Here is a 13,808-nt window from a genome sequence, read left to right on the forward strand (position 1 = left end):
GAGGCCATATAATACCAAGGTTTCCAGCACTTTAAAACAATCTCTGAGCCAGGCACCAGTGGCTCACACCTGTAATCCCAACTATTCAGGAGGCTGAGATCTGAAGATTGCAATTCGAAGCCAGCCTTGAGCGTAAAATCTCAGGGACAGTGCCAAGGCCCTGAGTTCAAGCCTCAGGACCAGGACCAAAAAAAGGGGGGAGGAAGAGGAGGAGGGAGAGGAGGAGGAAGAGGAGGAGAAGGAGGAGGAGGGGGAGGGGGGAAGGAGGAAGGAGAAAGAGAAAAAGGAAAAGGAAGAAGGAAGAAGAGGAGGAACCCCTCTAGGATTCTGCCCAGACATCCACTCCAGTCTTTGGTCATTTTAGATGACAACGTCTTTTCCTTAGATGTTTTCCCTAGGGTCTGATCTTTTTTTGGGGGGAAAGGAATGAGTCATATCTGCCCCAGAGCACTTTCATCATAGAGAAATGCAGACAGAAAGGGGTGGATCGATTTCCATCTCTCATAATGTTGGATTTGGTTGTAATTTCCCCTTAATTAACTGACAAGAGCCTCTCTTGGTTTCGCTTCTGGCCCCTGAGTAAACTGAGACAAAGATACTCACCTTTCTTGTTCATGAAAAAATCAGCCTTGTACAGCATCTGGTTTCTTCTGTCCTATAGCATTTCATAGGTGGCTGGGCTGTGCAGGGCTCTCCTAACATTTTTTTTACCCCTGTTAAAAAGTCTCTACAATGGGCTGAGAAGGTGTGGTAGAGCGCTTGCCTTGCATACCTGAGGCCCTGGGTTCGATTCCTCAGCACCACATAAACAAAAAGAAAAAAGCCAGAAGTGGCGCTGTGGCTCAACTGGTAGAGTGCTAGCCTTGACCTGAAGAGCTGAGGGACAGCGCCCAGGCCCAGAGTTCAGGCCCCACGACCAGACCCCCCTAAAAAAAATTAAAAATAAATAAAATTTTAAAAAGTTTCTACATCATCCTGAGGTTGGTGCCTCCCACCTATAATCCTAGCTACTCAGGAAGCCAAGATCTGAGGATCACAGTTCAAAGCCAGCCCGAGTAGGACAGTCCATGAGACTTTTATCTCAAATTAACAAGCAAAAAGTAGAGCTATGGCTCAAGAGGTAAAGCACTAGCACCCAGGCCCTGAATTCAAGCCCCAAGATAGGCATGTGTAGGCACACACACACACACATTGGTGAAAGATTACATGTCATAGAGAAAACTCCAAGGACAGGTTTTTAGTGAAAACTGCTCACAATCTTCTTGGCAGGAACTTTTTGAACATCATGGCTGTTTAAAGACTGAGCATGTGTGTAGCAGGTGGAATTATAGCAGGAAGAGCGTAAGAGCTGCCCAGGGAATCTCAGATCTCAGGAAGAAGGAAGAGTCATGTGGTGGCTGTATCTGTATTCTTGCCCAAAGAAAGTTTAATTTCATGCCTGCAATCCCGTCCATTTGGCAAGCAGAGACAGAATTCAAGGCTAGCCTGGATAAAAGATTGTAAGATGCTATTTTAATAATAAACCAGGCTGTAATCCCAGCTACTTGAGAGATGAAGGTAGAAAGACCTCATGGCCCAAGGCTGACCTAAATGTGTGGAATAAAACGAGAGCCCAAAGGGGAAAACAAGATAAAAGAAAAAGACCCTATCTCAAAAATGGGTAGTGGTAGAGCACCTGCCTAGCAAACAGGGGACCAGAAGGAGAAGAACAAAGAGTGGAGATAATTACTCAGCCCTCACATGACACATTTCCTTGCCTCCTTAGAGTTCCTCCATGCCTGAACAACGTGTGACATTGGGCCCACCATTTTCATTTTAGACATATACTTATCAATACACACTAGCATCTCCTTGGGGTTTTAATGCACGTGTCCCAAACACTGAATCACATGAAGCATCTTTTTATTTATTTTTTTCTTTTGTGCCAGTCCTGGGGCTTGAACTCAGGGCCTGGGTGCTATTTCTGAGCTTTTTCACTCCCAGCTGGCACCGTACCACTTGAACCACATCTCCACTTCCAGCTTTTGCTGATTAATTGGAGATAAGAGTCTCATGGATTTTTTTCTGCCCAGATTGGCTTTGAACCATGATCCTCAGATCTCAGCCTCCAAAGGAGCTAGGATAACAGATGTGAGCTAATGGCACCTGACTTAAGCATGTTTCTTTACTATCCATAAAATTAAAGACAGGACTCAGGCCAACTCTGCTGAGAGTTCCTTGAAGGGAAGGGGTGAAAAAAAGGAGATAATATACATTATGCATGGTGGCGCATGCCTATAATCCCAGCAATTGGGAGGCTGAGGCAGGAGGATTGTGATCTGGGAGACCTAATGAGGCCAGTCTCTAAAGAAAATTGCTGAGGAAAGAGAGAGAGGACATCTAAGTAGAGCCATGTGCTTACATGAGCAAGAAAGAAGCAGAACCAGTGGGAGCATGTTGGAGTGGACATTAGATCACTAAGCATAGATCACCTTGTGCGATCTATAAGAGTGCGGGGGAGAGTAACAATGGATAGATATGGGGTGCTGTCCTCTGTTTGCTCCCCTTCTCTCAAGGAGGAAACGAGATTATCTCCTGAAACAACGAAACAAATCCAGAAGTAGTTGGGCACCATTGACTCATGCCTGTCATCCTAGCTACTCAGGTGGATGAGATCTGAAGATCAAGGTTCAAAGCCAGTCCCAGTAGGAAAGTCCATAGGACTCTTATCTTCCAATTAACTGCCCAAAATGCTGGAAGTAGAACTGTGGAGATCGAGTGGTAGAGTGCTAGCCTTGAGCCAAAGAAGCTCAGAGACAGTGTCCAGGCGCTGAGTTCAAGCCCCAGGACTGGCAGAAAGAAAAAAAAAAAAAGGCACACAGAAATGAGACAGAGAAAGAGGGCTAGACCTAAAGTGGAGTGACTTCCTGAAAGAAATGGGGGGGATAGTCTGTGACACTGCATACTTCCTTCCGAGACCTGGAAAGCAGAGCAGGCAGGGGCTTTGTTTGATCTAATTGATCCATGGTGGCCCAGACGCTTTAACTACTCACCTCTAGCTGCTTTTCAAACCATCCAGGGGGGTTTTGTTTTTGTTTTTTCATGGTTTTCTTGGTGAGTGTCTTTTGGCTAATGTCTGCAGAATGAAGTGATACACTCCCTGATGTCTGAATTATTCATGGTTTGGACCCATTCTAGCGAGAACTTCACCCAAATGGTTGAATTATTTAATACCAGGTGTGATCTTCGAGGCTTCTGTCTCCAGGGCAAGGGCAATGTTCTTGCTGACAAGTGTAAACTTCTTTTTGTATGTATTTTGCCAGTACTGGGGCTTGAACTTAGGGCCTAGGTATGTTGTCTCTTAGATTTTTTTTTCTTCATTCAAAGCTAGTGGTCTACCACTTGAGCCACAGCTCCCCTTCTGGCTTTTTGGTGGTTAATTGGAGATTAGAATCTCACAGATGTTCCTACTCAGGCTGACTTTGAACCTCAATCCTCAGCTTCAGATCTCAGCTGCCTGAGTAGATCGTGGCAGGAGCCACTGATGCCTGGCTAGAAATGGGCTTTTTTTCCTCTCTTCTTCCTCTCCTTCTCCTTCTCCTTCTCCTTCTTCTTCCTCTTCTTCTTCTGCCTTTTAAGTGTATGTGATTTTAACTGTGAAATGTTGAAGACCATGGTAGGGGCAGGACTTAGCACTACACACTTATAATCTCACCTACAGGGATCTAGAGATGGAAAGACCAACCCAAGCCAAAGAGTTAGCAAAATCTTATCTCACAAAACAAACTAGGAGATGGATGCCAATGGCTCATATTTTTCAGCCTATCAGCTCAGAAAGGTAAGGCCCAGAGGATCTCAGTCTGAAGCAAGCTATGGCAGGAAAGTCTTTGATACTCCCTCTTCAAAATAACCAGCAAAAAGCCAAGCTGAAGGCCTGGCGCAAGTGGCTGGTGGCCAGCTAAACAAGCAAAAGCCTTGAGTTCAAACCCTGACACACCAGCAAAAAATCAATTAATCAATCAATCAATCAAAACCAGCAAGGTCCTGGTGCCTCATGCCTGTAATCCTAACTACTCTGGAGGCTGAGTATCTGAGGATCATGGTTCAAAGCCAACAGGAAAGTCTGTGAGGCTCCCTTCTTCAATTCACCACCAAAAAGCCAGATGGGGAGCTGCGGCTCAAGTGTTAAGAGTGCTAGGCTTGAGTGAAAAAAAGGTAAAGAGACAGTACCTCGGACCTGAGTTCAAGTCCCACGACTGGTGCAGGCATGCACATACACATACACACAACCAAGTTAGGCATGTGTGATGCACACTTGTCAACCCACGTATGTGGGAGGGGAAAGTTGGAGGATCACAGTCCAACACTGGACTCAGGCAACCAGTGAGAGATCTATCTGAAAAACAAACTAAATGCAAAAGGGGACTGGAGGTGTGGTTTGAGCAGTAGAGCACCCACCTAAGCAAGTGAAAGGCTCTGAGTTCACCTCCTGGTGCTATACAGCAAAAGACTCATAGAAAGTCATAGAAAGCCGAGCTGTCTCCTTCATCAGGACAAGCCTTGGGCATCAGCTTGGTGACCCATTGAGATCATCCACCCTGAACTGAGGTCACACCCAATGATTCACAGAGCTGAAAACAGACCTGCTTCAGACAGAACTCCTAAACATCTGGGAAGCGTTCACCTTACGGCCCCCCCCTTTTCCTGCCCAAGTGTTCAGTATCTTCAATGCTTTGCCAACCTGGTTCATTTGCACAACTGAAACCTTAGTTAAGGTTTGTTGAGGTTTTGTGGGGTTTTTAAATTGGCTGTTCCCATCACAGTCCCTTGAGATATAAATAGAAAGAGAGAGAGAGAGAAGAGAGAGAGAGAGAGGTTTCATGTACAAGGTAAGATATTCGAGCTGCAGTCCACTTGATCCTTGAAAGGAAAATCTAAGAGTTCTAACCATCACTTTTTCGGTTCTATAAAAGGAGGGTCAGTAAGGTAGCAAAAGCACATTGGTTGGTTGGTTGGTTTTTTTATTTTGGCTCCTTCTTTTTCCCATTCTTTTTTTAATTTTTATTTTTTGGCAGGGGAAAAAAAATCTAAAACGGTGAGTACCTTAGGGTCCCACCAGACTCAAGGCTCTTTTCCTTCCCTACCTTCATTTTATTAGATTTCTGAAGGTTCTGCTCCGAGTTCTCTTCTCCCCTGGCTTTGACACCTGGAAGAGTTTGGGTCTCTAGAAAATGAACTTTGCATTCATCAGACATCAACCCTTCAGGATAGAGAGGCTGATACCCACAGAGTGTCTACGAGCAGTCAAGCTGTAGTCCAGGCTGGCCTTGAACTCATGGCTCTCCTGTCTCTTTCCATGTGGGATTTGTCATGTGACTATATATATATATGTATATATATGTATGTGTATATATATATGTATGTGTAATATATTTATGTATTATATAATATATGGTTATATTTGTAACAGGTTGATTTTTGGATGATTTGGATATATATATGACATATAGTATATATGATTTGGCTATATATATGCATAGGTGTATAATATATATTACATAACAAGGTTGATTTGTAGCTGCTTGTGTAAGGGAGCAATTGGGTGAATATAATTTTATTTATTTTATTTATTTTTGCCAGTCCTGGGGCTTGAACTCAGAGCCTGGCCACTGTCCCTGAGCTTCATTTACTCAAAGCTAGCACTCTATCACTTGAACCACAGGGTGATTTCCAGCTTTTTCTGTTTATGTGGTACTGAGGAATTGAACCCAGGGCTACATGCATGCTAGACAAGCACTCTACCACTCAGCCACATTCCCAGCCCTGAATTTAATTTAATTTTTATTATTTTGTCAGTCATGGGGTTTGAAATCTGGACTTGGGCGCTGTTCCTCAGCTCTTCCGCTCAAAGCAAGCACTATACTGCTTGAGCCACAATGCCACTTCCGGTTTTCTGAGTGGTTTATTAGAGATAGAGTCTTACAGGCTTTCCTGCTCAGGCTGGCTTTGAACCGTGATCCTCAGATCTCAGCTTTCTGAGTAGCTAGGATTACAGACATGAGCCACCGGTGCCCAGCTGAATATAATTTTTACAAGAAAACAGAATTCCACTTAATTCAGTTCATTCGAATGGGTCCTTTATTTCATTATTGGAAGGTCCTGGGATAAATGGGGCTAGGATTTGGTTTTTGTTTGAATAGTCTGACTCACTATTTAGTATCACAGAAGCTTATCAACATTTTTTTTCTTGTCGGTCATGGGCTTAAACTTTGGGCCTAGGTGCTGTCCCTGAGTTCTTCAGATCAAGGCAAGTGCTCTACTACTTGAGCCACAGTGCCACTTCCAGTTTTCTAGTGGTTTATTGTAGATAAGAGTTTCATGGCCTTTCCTGCCCGGGCAGGCTTTGAACCACAATCCTCAGATCTCAGCCTCCTGAGTAGCTAGGAGGCATGAGCCATTGGTGCCCAGCATTTTATCAACATTTTAAAACAAAACAAAACTCTGGCCAAGTGCCAATGGCTCATATTATTCAGAGGTGGAGATCTGTAGATTGTAGTTCAAAACCAGCCTGGGGCAGGAAAGTCCATGAGATTCTTGATCTCTAGTTAACTACCAAAAAAGCCACAAGTAGAGTTGTGGCTCTAGTGGTAGAGTATTAGCCTTGAGCACAAAAGCTTAGGAACAGTACCTAGGATCTGAGTTCAAGCCCAGGCCTGGCACAAAAATAAAAATAATAAAAAGAACTCCTCCAAACAATTATACAGTGTTGGTGAGCCTACAAGCGTGCTGCACTTCCCCCAGAATATTCCTGACTGACATTTGTCATCTTCCTTCTATGACAAGGTGGACCATGAGCATCACAGACGTCCTTAGTGCTGAGGACATTGCAGCTGCCCTGCAGGAATGCCAAGGTAACAGGGGACAGACACAAAGTGCCAGGCATGGTGGTGCATGCCTGTAATGCCAGCACTCAGGGTGGCAGAAGCAAAAGGATCATGACTTGGACCCCAGGCTGGGATAAGAGTGAAGCCTTGTCTAATAATAATAAAGTTAGGGGGCTGGGAAGGTGGCTCAGTGGTAGAGCGCTTGCCTCGCATGCATGAGGCCCTGGGTTCCATTCCTCAGCACCACATAAGCAAAAAAAGAAAAAAGCCGGAAGTGGCACTGTGGCTCAAGTGGTAGAGCACTAGCCTTGAGCTGAAGAGCTGAGGGACAGCACCCAGGCCCAGAGTTCAGATCCTACAACCGGATCCAAACAAAATAATAATAATAATAATAAAATTAGAGGGTGGGTGTGAGAAAGGCATGAGTTTCTTTCTGCTTTCCCATTTTTTTGTGTGTAAATTTTTGATTCCAATACTGGGACTTGAACTCCAAGCCTCACCCTCTCACTTGGCTTTTCCCTTCAAAGCTAGTGTTCTACCACTTGAGCTACAGCTCTACTTTCAGATTTCTGCTGGTTAGTTGGAGATAAGAGTCTCACAGACTTTTCTTCCCTGGGCTGGCTTTGAACCGTGATCCTCAGTTCTTAGTCTCCTGAGTAGCAAGGATTACCGGTGGGAGCCATGGGTGCCCAGCTTTATGGTCTCACTTTTCACAGAACAAGAAAAATGAAAAGTAACCCAGCACTAGTAGCCCATGCCTGTAATCCTAGCTACTCAGGAGGCTGAGATCTGAGGATCGCAGTTCAAAGCCAGCCTGTGGAGGAAAGTCCCTGAGACTCTTATCTCCAATTAACCACCAGAAAACCGGAAGTGGCTCAAGTGGTAGAGCACTAGCCTTGAGCTGAAGAGGTGAGGGACAGTGCCCAGGCCCAGAGTTCATGCCTATGACCCACGAGAGGCGGGGGGGAGAGAAAAAAACTAAAGAAAGTGTAATCTTTGTGGAAAAACTCACAGACTCACTCAGAAAATTGAATTGCCATGAGTTAGACATCTAAACTCAGGAGAATTCTGGGATGCAAGCATCTGATTTTTGTTTCTAGAAGATGAAAGAAACTTACTAGAAATTGAACAAGGCCAGTGAATGCCTTTAAGCCTGATGACTGACCTAGTGATGACATTTCTCCCCACTGATTAAGCCAGGCCTTTGGGGGACTTGGTGGATGGCTGGGGAGTGGCGGGGGGAGAGGGGAAGGGGGGGAGAGATGTGGAGCCCAGATAGAAGAGAGAAAAGATGGGTACAATCTGGTGGAGAGAGAAATTTGGTGAAAAAAGGAAAGAGATAATTTCAGAAAGCCACCCCATCTTAACTGGCTCAAAGTCTTGGACCAGTTGAACATCCCTTTAACTGAAGATGTTAGGACAGTGCGTACATGTGCATGCCAGTCTGGGACTTGAATTCAGAGCCTGAGCCTCAGTCCCTGAGCTTTTGTGCTCAAGGCCAGTGCTCTACCACTCGAGCTACAGCTCCACCTCTGACTTTTTGCTGGTTAATTGTTAATAAGAGTCTCATGGACTTTCCTGCCTGGCTGGCTTCGTCGAACTGTGATTCTCAGATCTCAGCCTCCTGAGTAGCTAGGATTCCAGGCGTGAGTGACTGGCACCCAGCCCAATTCCAATCTCAGTCATTTTATTAACCTGTATTTTTTTGTACCCGGGTGCACTGAGCATGCTTTCTTCTTTAGACCCAGATACTTTCGAACCCCAGAAATTCTTCCAAACATCAGGCCTGTCCAAGATGTCAGCCAGCCAGGTGAAAGATGTCTTCCGGTTCATAGACAACGACCAGAGTGGATTCCTGGATGAAGAAGAGCTTAAGTAAGCTTTGCCCTGGACACCTCACAGCTGAATGGGGCTGGGGCCGGGGCTGCCTGGGCACTGGGCCCTGGCTGAGCCCGGTCTCTTCAGGCGGAGCACCAAACAGGGTGTGGTTGTATAAGGGGTGTCCTTAATAGAGGGACTCAGTGAGGGTCTCAAAAATAATAAAATGTCTGCCCTTGTTTCTACTGTGAAGGAAATCCCTGCCAGCTAAAATCTTGACTGATGATTCCAACCATTGGATTCAGATGGGGGAAGGAGAGGAGAAGAGGGGAAGAAAGGGGGAGGGAGGGGAGAAAAAGAGGAAGGAAGGAGGGGGAGGAAAGGAAAGAAGAGACAGAAAGGAAGGGAATAAAGGAAGGAGGAAGGAAGGAAAGAGGGAGGGAAGAAGGAGGGAGAGATGGACGGTGGGAGAAGGGTGAAGGAAGGGAAAAAGGAAGGAAGGAAGGAACGAACGAAGGAAGGAAGGAAGGAAAGGAAGGACAGAGAGACAGAGGGAGAGAAGGTGGGAAGGAGATAGAAAGGGTTGGAGGGAAGGAAAAGGAGAGAGGAAGGAAGGGAGGGAGGCAGAAAAGGAGAGGTAGAGAAAAAGGAAGGGAAGAAAGAAAGGAAGAGAAGAAGGGAGGAGAAGGGAAAAGGAGGAGGAGGAAGAGGAAGGAGAAAGGGAGGATAGAAAAAGAAGGCAGGATGGATGGTTGGGAGGGAGGAAGGAAGAAAAGGAAGTAAGTGAGGAATGGAGGGAGGAGGAAAGGAAGAAAAGAAGGAAACACACAGATGCTTGGTTTTCCAGAATATTCCCTCAGGTCTGTATTGCCCTGTAGGTTTTTCCTGCAGAAGTTTGAGAGCGGAGCCAGAGAGCTGACTGAGTCAGAAACCAAGTCGTTGATGGCAGCTGCTGACAGCGATGGAGATGGAAAGATTGGGGCTGATGGTACGTGCAGAGCGTGGAGCAGGGTCTGGGTTCCATTCCTACACACACACACACACACACACACACACACGTTCTGCTACCTCTGACCTCTGTTAATGAACTAAATATATAATCATAATTTCCTTGGCCTGAGGAGGCAAAAGGCAGAGACCCTGTCACTGAGACTCTATTTCTCTTTTCTGAATAAGGGAAGTGATGGTATTCTCAAGGGTGGCTCATAAGAGTGTAATAGCAGATGGGCACCGGTGGCTCATGCCTGTGATCCTAGCTACTGAGGACGCTGAGATCTGAGGATCACAGTTCAAAGCCAGCCCGGGGGGCTGGGAAGTTGGCTCAGTGGTAGAGTGCTTGCCTTGCATGCCCGAGGCCCTGGGTTCAATTCCTCAGCACCACATAAGCAAAAAGAAAAAAGCCGGAAGTGGTGCTGTGGCTCAAGTGGTAGAGCACTAGCCTTGAGCTGAAGAGCTGAGGGACAGTGCTCAGGCCCAGAGTTCAGGCCCCACGACCAGACCCCCAAAAAAAAAAAAAAAAAAAAGCCAGCCCAGGAAGGAAAGTCCATGAAACTTATCTCCAATAAACCACCAGAAAACCAGAAGTGGCGCTGTGGCTCAAGCGGTAGAGCACTCGCTTTGAGCTGAAGAGCACAGGGACAGCGCCCAAGCCCTGAGTTCAAGCCCTATGACCGACCAAAAAAAAAAAAAAGTGTATTAGCTTGTGTAGAAATGCCTCTTAGTTTCCTTTGCTTTCAACAGTGACGCTGAGCAATGGCTGGGGTAAATGACTGGGGTAAACAGAACAAACCAGTGAACCACTATTCATGTCGTCTTGTTTGTAGAGAGATTCAAATTTTAGGTACTTGGACATTTTCTTGCAGCCAGCTTGGAAAAACACATTGCTTAGGGCACTTATTTGAAACTTACAAGTGTTATTTTGTATCCTTCTTTGATTTTTAAAAGTCCATTCAAAAGTTGACCACTATACAGTGGCCAACAGTGTTTCATGCCTGTGGGCCTAGTTTTGTGGGAGGCTAAAACCGGGAGGATTGTAGTTTGAGGCCAGCCCAGACATATACTCGAAATCCTTTCTCAATTCATTACTGAGGGTGGTTATGCCCACCTTCATCAAATCTACTTGGGTGGATGAGATCAAGAGGATCATGACTCTTTTTTATTTTTTTTTTGGGGGGGGGGTCCTGTTGTGGGGCCTGAACTCTGGGCCTGGGCGCTGTCCCTCAGCTCTTCAGCTCAAGGCTAGCACTCTACCACTTGAGCCACAGCGCCACTTCCAGCTTTTTGCTTTTTGCTTATGTGGTGCTGAGGAATCAAACCCAGGGCCTCAGGCATGCAAGGCAAGTGCTCTACCACTGAGCTACCTTCCCAGCCCCCGAGGATCATAGTTCTAAGCCAGCTCAGGTAGAAAAGTTCATGAGACTCTATCTCAACTAAAAGAAGCTATGTGTTGTGTGGTGTTCCATGCTAGTCCTCCCAACTATGGTAGAAAGCAGAAAATAATGAGAGTCACAGTCACAGTCCAAACACATACTTGGACAAGAAACGAGACCCTATCTCAAAAATAACCAGTGCAAAAAAGGACTAGAGGCATGGCACAAGTGGTAGAGCACCTGACTAGTGAGTTTAACTCCCTGACTTCAAACCAAATACTGGTCCCCAACACAAAAATGGATACTAGTGTAGCTTACCAGACAGGAGTTAAAAGTTTCTATAAACAGGCAAGAAAAAAAAATAAAGTTTCAAGAGGCTCACGCCTGTAGTACTATCTTAGCTACTCAGGAGGCTGAGATCTGAGGATTGTGATTCAAAGCCAGCCCAGGCAGGAAAGTCTGTGAGACTCTTATCTCCAATTAACCAGCAAAAAGCCAGAAGTGGGGCTATGGCTCAAGTAGAGTGCCAGCTGGGGAGGGGAAGGGGATGTTCAGGGACAGCATCCAGACCCTGAGTTCAAGCCCCTGGACTAGCACTCACAGACACACACACACAGAGTTTTAATGTAAAAGGATTTACCTACTTAAATATAACCATGAACACACACACACACACACACACACACACACACACACACACACACACACACACACACACACACAGAGTTTTAATGTAAAAGGATTTACTTAAGTATAACCATGAAAGACTTCCAAAGGGACAAAGCTTAGGAATGGATAGAAGGCAAATCTCACTTTTCAATTTTAATTGGCATCATCCAAAATTTATTATTCTAAATATAATAATAATAATTTGTTTGGAGATAAGGATAGGGTTCAACAGAAGAAAGTTTGTTCAAAGTTCTACCCTGATGAATGTCTGCTTAAAATCTAAGGAAACAAACTTCCCATTTTTGGAGTAAATTAACCAAATAAAAATATTCATGTTAGCCAGGTGCTGGTGGCTCATGCCTGGAATCTTTGCCATTCATGAGCTGAGATCTGAGGATCAAAGTTCAAAGCCAGCCCAGGCAAGAAAGTCCATGAGACTCTTATTTCCAATTAACCACCAGAAAACTGAAAGTGGAGCTGTGGCTCAAAGTGGTAGAGCACTCACTTTCAGTGAAAAGGCCAAGCAAGAACAACAAGGCTCTGGGTTCAAGCCCCAGTAGTACTAGCACACACACACACACACACACACACACACACTGTTCACAAATAGCAATGGACAACTGTGATATTGGCTCCCTTTGTAGTCAGAGAGAAATGATATCAGTTGAGAAGTTCTAAATGGAGGGGACACAGGGCAAAGAGGACTCATGCTTGTCACTCCAGAATTTGCTTCCATGGTGACAGCACAAAAGGAGAATACCCAGCCTCTTTCACTGACCCTATTTCCTCAACTCTTCTGTTCTAGAATTCCAGGAAATGGTGCATGCTTAAACAGCCCCGCATCTAAGGAGAAAAGAGAAGAAAGGAAAGTCAACCAGAAGGTCTCTAAGTACCCTGAGAATGGGGAAACTCCCACAACCTACCCCAAACTAATTTATGAACTCCCCCTGAGATATTTCTGCAATTTGGTCATCATTTGAATAAGGAAATGAGACAAATCTAAGGCTTGACTGGTGGTGGGTATGCCCTGATGGCTTCTCTACAGCTCCACTGCAGGCAATGCCTTGAAAAATCACCCAATAAAGACAGTTTCTCATCATTGGCTGGTGCAAGCGTGTGGTTTTTGTTTTTGTTTTTGTTTTTGGTCCGGTAGTGGGGCCTGAACTCTGGGCCTGGGCGCTGTCCCTCAGCTCTTCAGCTCAAGGCTAGCGCTCTACCACTTGAGCCACAGCGCCACTTCCGGCTTTTTTCTTTTTTTGCTTATGTGGTGCTGAGGAATTGAACCCAGGGCCTCAGGCATGCAAGGCAAGTGCCCCAAGCGTGTGGTTTTTGTTTTGTTTTGTTTTGTTTCCTCTAAGCAAGGGTTGAGGGAGAAAGTGGGGGAGCAGGCCTTTCCAAAGATCTGGGGGTCTTTTAAACACTGAGAAAATCACCCTGCCATTGTACATGAAGGAACAGGGGGATCGGGCTTAGAGATAACAAAAATATTGCCAATAAGTGGCACTGTCCAGCCAAGATTTTTCTCAGCAATGAACCTGACTCTGAAATATATGGAGAGATGTTTTCTTTTGGCCCATGTAAAAGGTTGCTCTAACAAATGGGTTTTGTGCTACTGGGTATTAGGTTGCTATAAGAGAGATTTAAAGCCAAGGCCCGTGGTTTCCACCTGTAATCCTAGTGACTCACGAGGCTGAGATCTGACAATTGTGGTTCAAAGCCAGACCAGGCAAGAAAGTACATGAGACTCTAATCTCCACTAAACTACCAAAAAAACCTGCAAGTATTGCTGCGGCTCAAATGGTAGAGTGTTAGCCTTGAGCAAAAGAATATCAGTGACAGTGCTCAGGCCCTAAGTTCAAGCCCCAGGAATGGCACAAGAGAAAGAGGTGGGGAGGGAGAGGGAGAGAGAGGAAGAGAGAGGAAGGAAGGAAGACAAGCTTCCAGGGAGACACGTCTGCCCTCATCCAAGCTTATGCCACAACCCCCTCCTTCTCAGTCACCGTTTTCCTGGCTCTAGGTGGCTCCACCTGAGCTGATCACACCCCAACTGCCTACCCATTTGAGTCTGGCCCTAGGGTTCCTATTACAG

At 45.5% G+C, this 13,808-nt stretch overlaps 1 protein-coding gene across 2 annotated transcripts; it reads left to right on the top strand.

The window, feature by feature from the left end:
* The first annotated feature begins 5,048 nt into the window (after nucleotides 1-5,048).
* On the top strand, nucleotides 5,049-12,818 carry Ocm2 (oncomodulin 2). 2 transcript variants are annotated; one of them, XM_042686954.1, is made up of 5 exons: nucleotides 5,049-5,074; nucleotides 6,823-6,890; nucleotides 8,606-8,738; nucleotides 9,560-9,669; nucleotides 12,525-12,818. In XM_042686954.1, the coding sequence occupies exons 2-5, from the start codon at nucleotides 6,830-6,832 to the stop codon at nucleotides 12,548-12,550; spliced, it is 330 nt and encodes a 109-aa protein (XP_042542888.1). In that variant the 5' UTR covers nucleotides 5,049-5,074; nucleotides 6,823-6,829; the 3' UTR covers nucleotides 12,551-12,818. The 2 variants fall into 2 exon arrangements, with proteins under 2 accessions (XP_042542888.1, XP_042542887.1); XM_042686953.1 differs by lacking the exon at nucleotides 5,049-5,074 and having other exon boundaries at nucleotides 6,807-6,890.
* Nucleotides 12,819-13,808: the final 990 nt, after the last annotated feature.

Source organism: Dipodomys spectabilis, unplaced genomic scaffold (assembly GCF_019054845.1).
Source record: "Dipodomys spectabilis isolate Male_0828 unplaced genomic scaffold, ASM1905484v1 ptg000098l, whole genome shotgun sequence".
In the NCBI taxonomy this organism is placed as follows: domain Eukaryota; kingdom Metazoa; phylum Chordata; class Mammalia; order Rodentia; family Heteromyidae; genus Dipodomys; species Dipodomys spectabilis.

Bases quoted from the DNA above. Each gene is read 5' to 3' on its own strand.
- Ocm2 (XM_042686953.1), top strand. From the start codon at position 6,815: ATGACAAGGTGGACCATGAGCATCACAGACGTCCTTAGTGCTGAGGAC. The intron at 6,891-8,605 runs GTAACAGGGGAC...TTTCTTCTTTAG, and splicing joins TGCCCTGCAGGAATGCCAAG to ACCCAGATACTTTCGAACCC. The intron at 8,739-9,559 runs GTAAGCTTTGCC...ATTGCCCTGTAG, and splicing joins CTGGATGAAGAAGAGCTTAA to GTTTTTCCTGCAGAAGTTTG.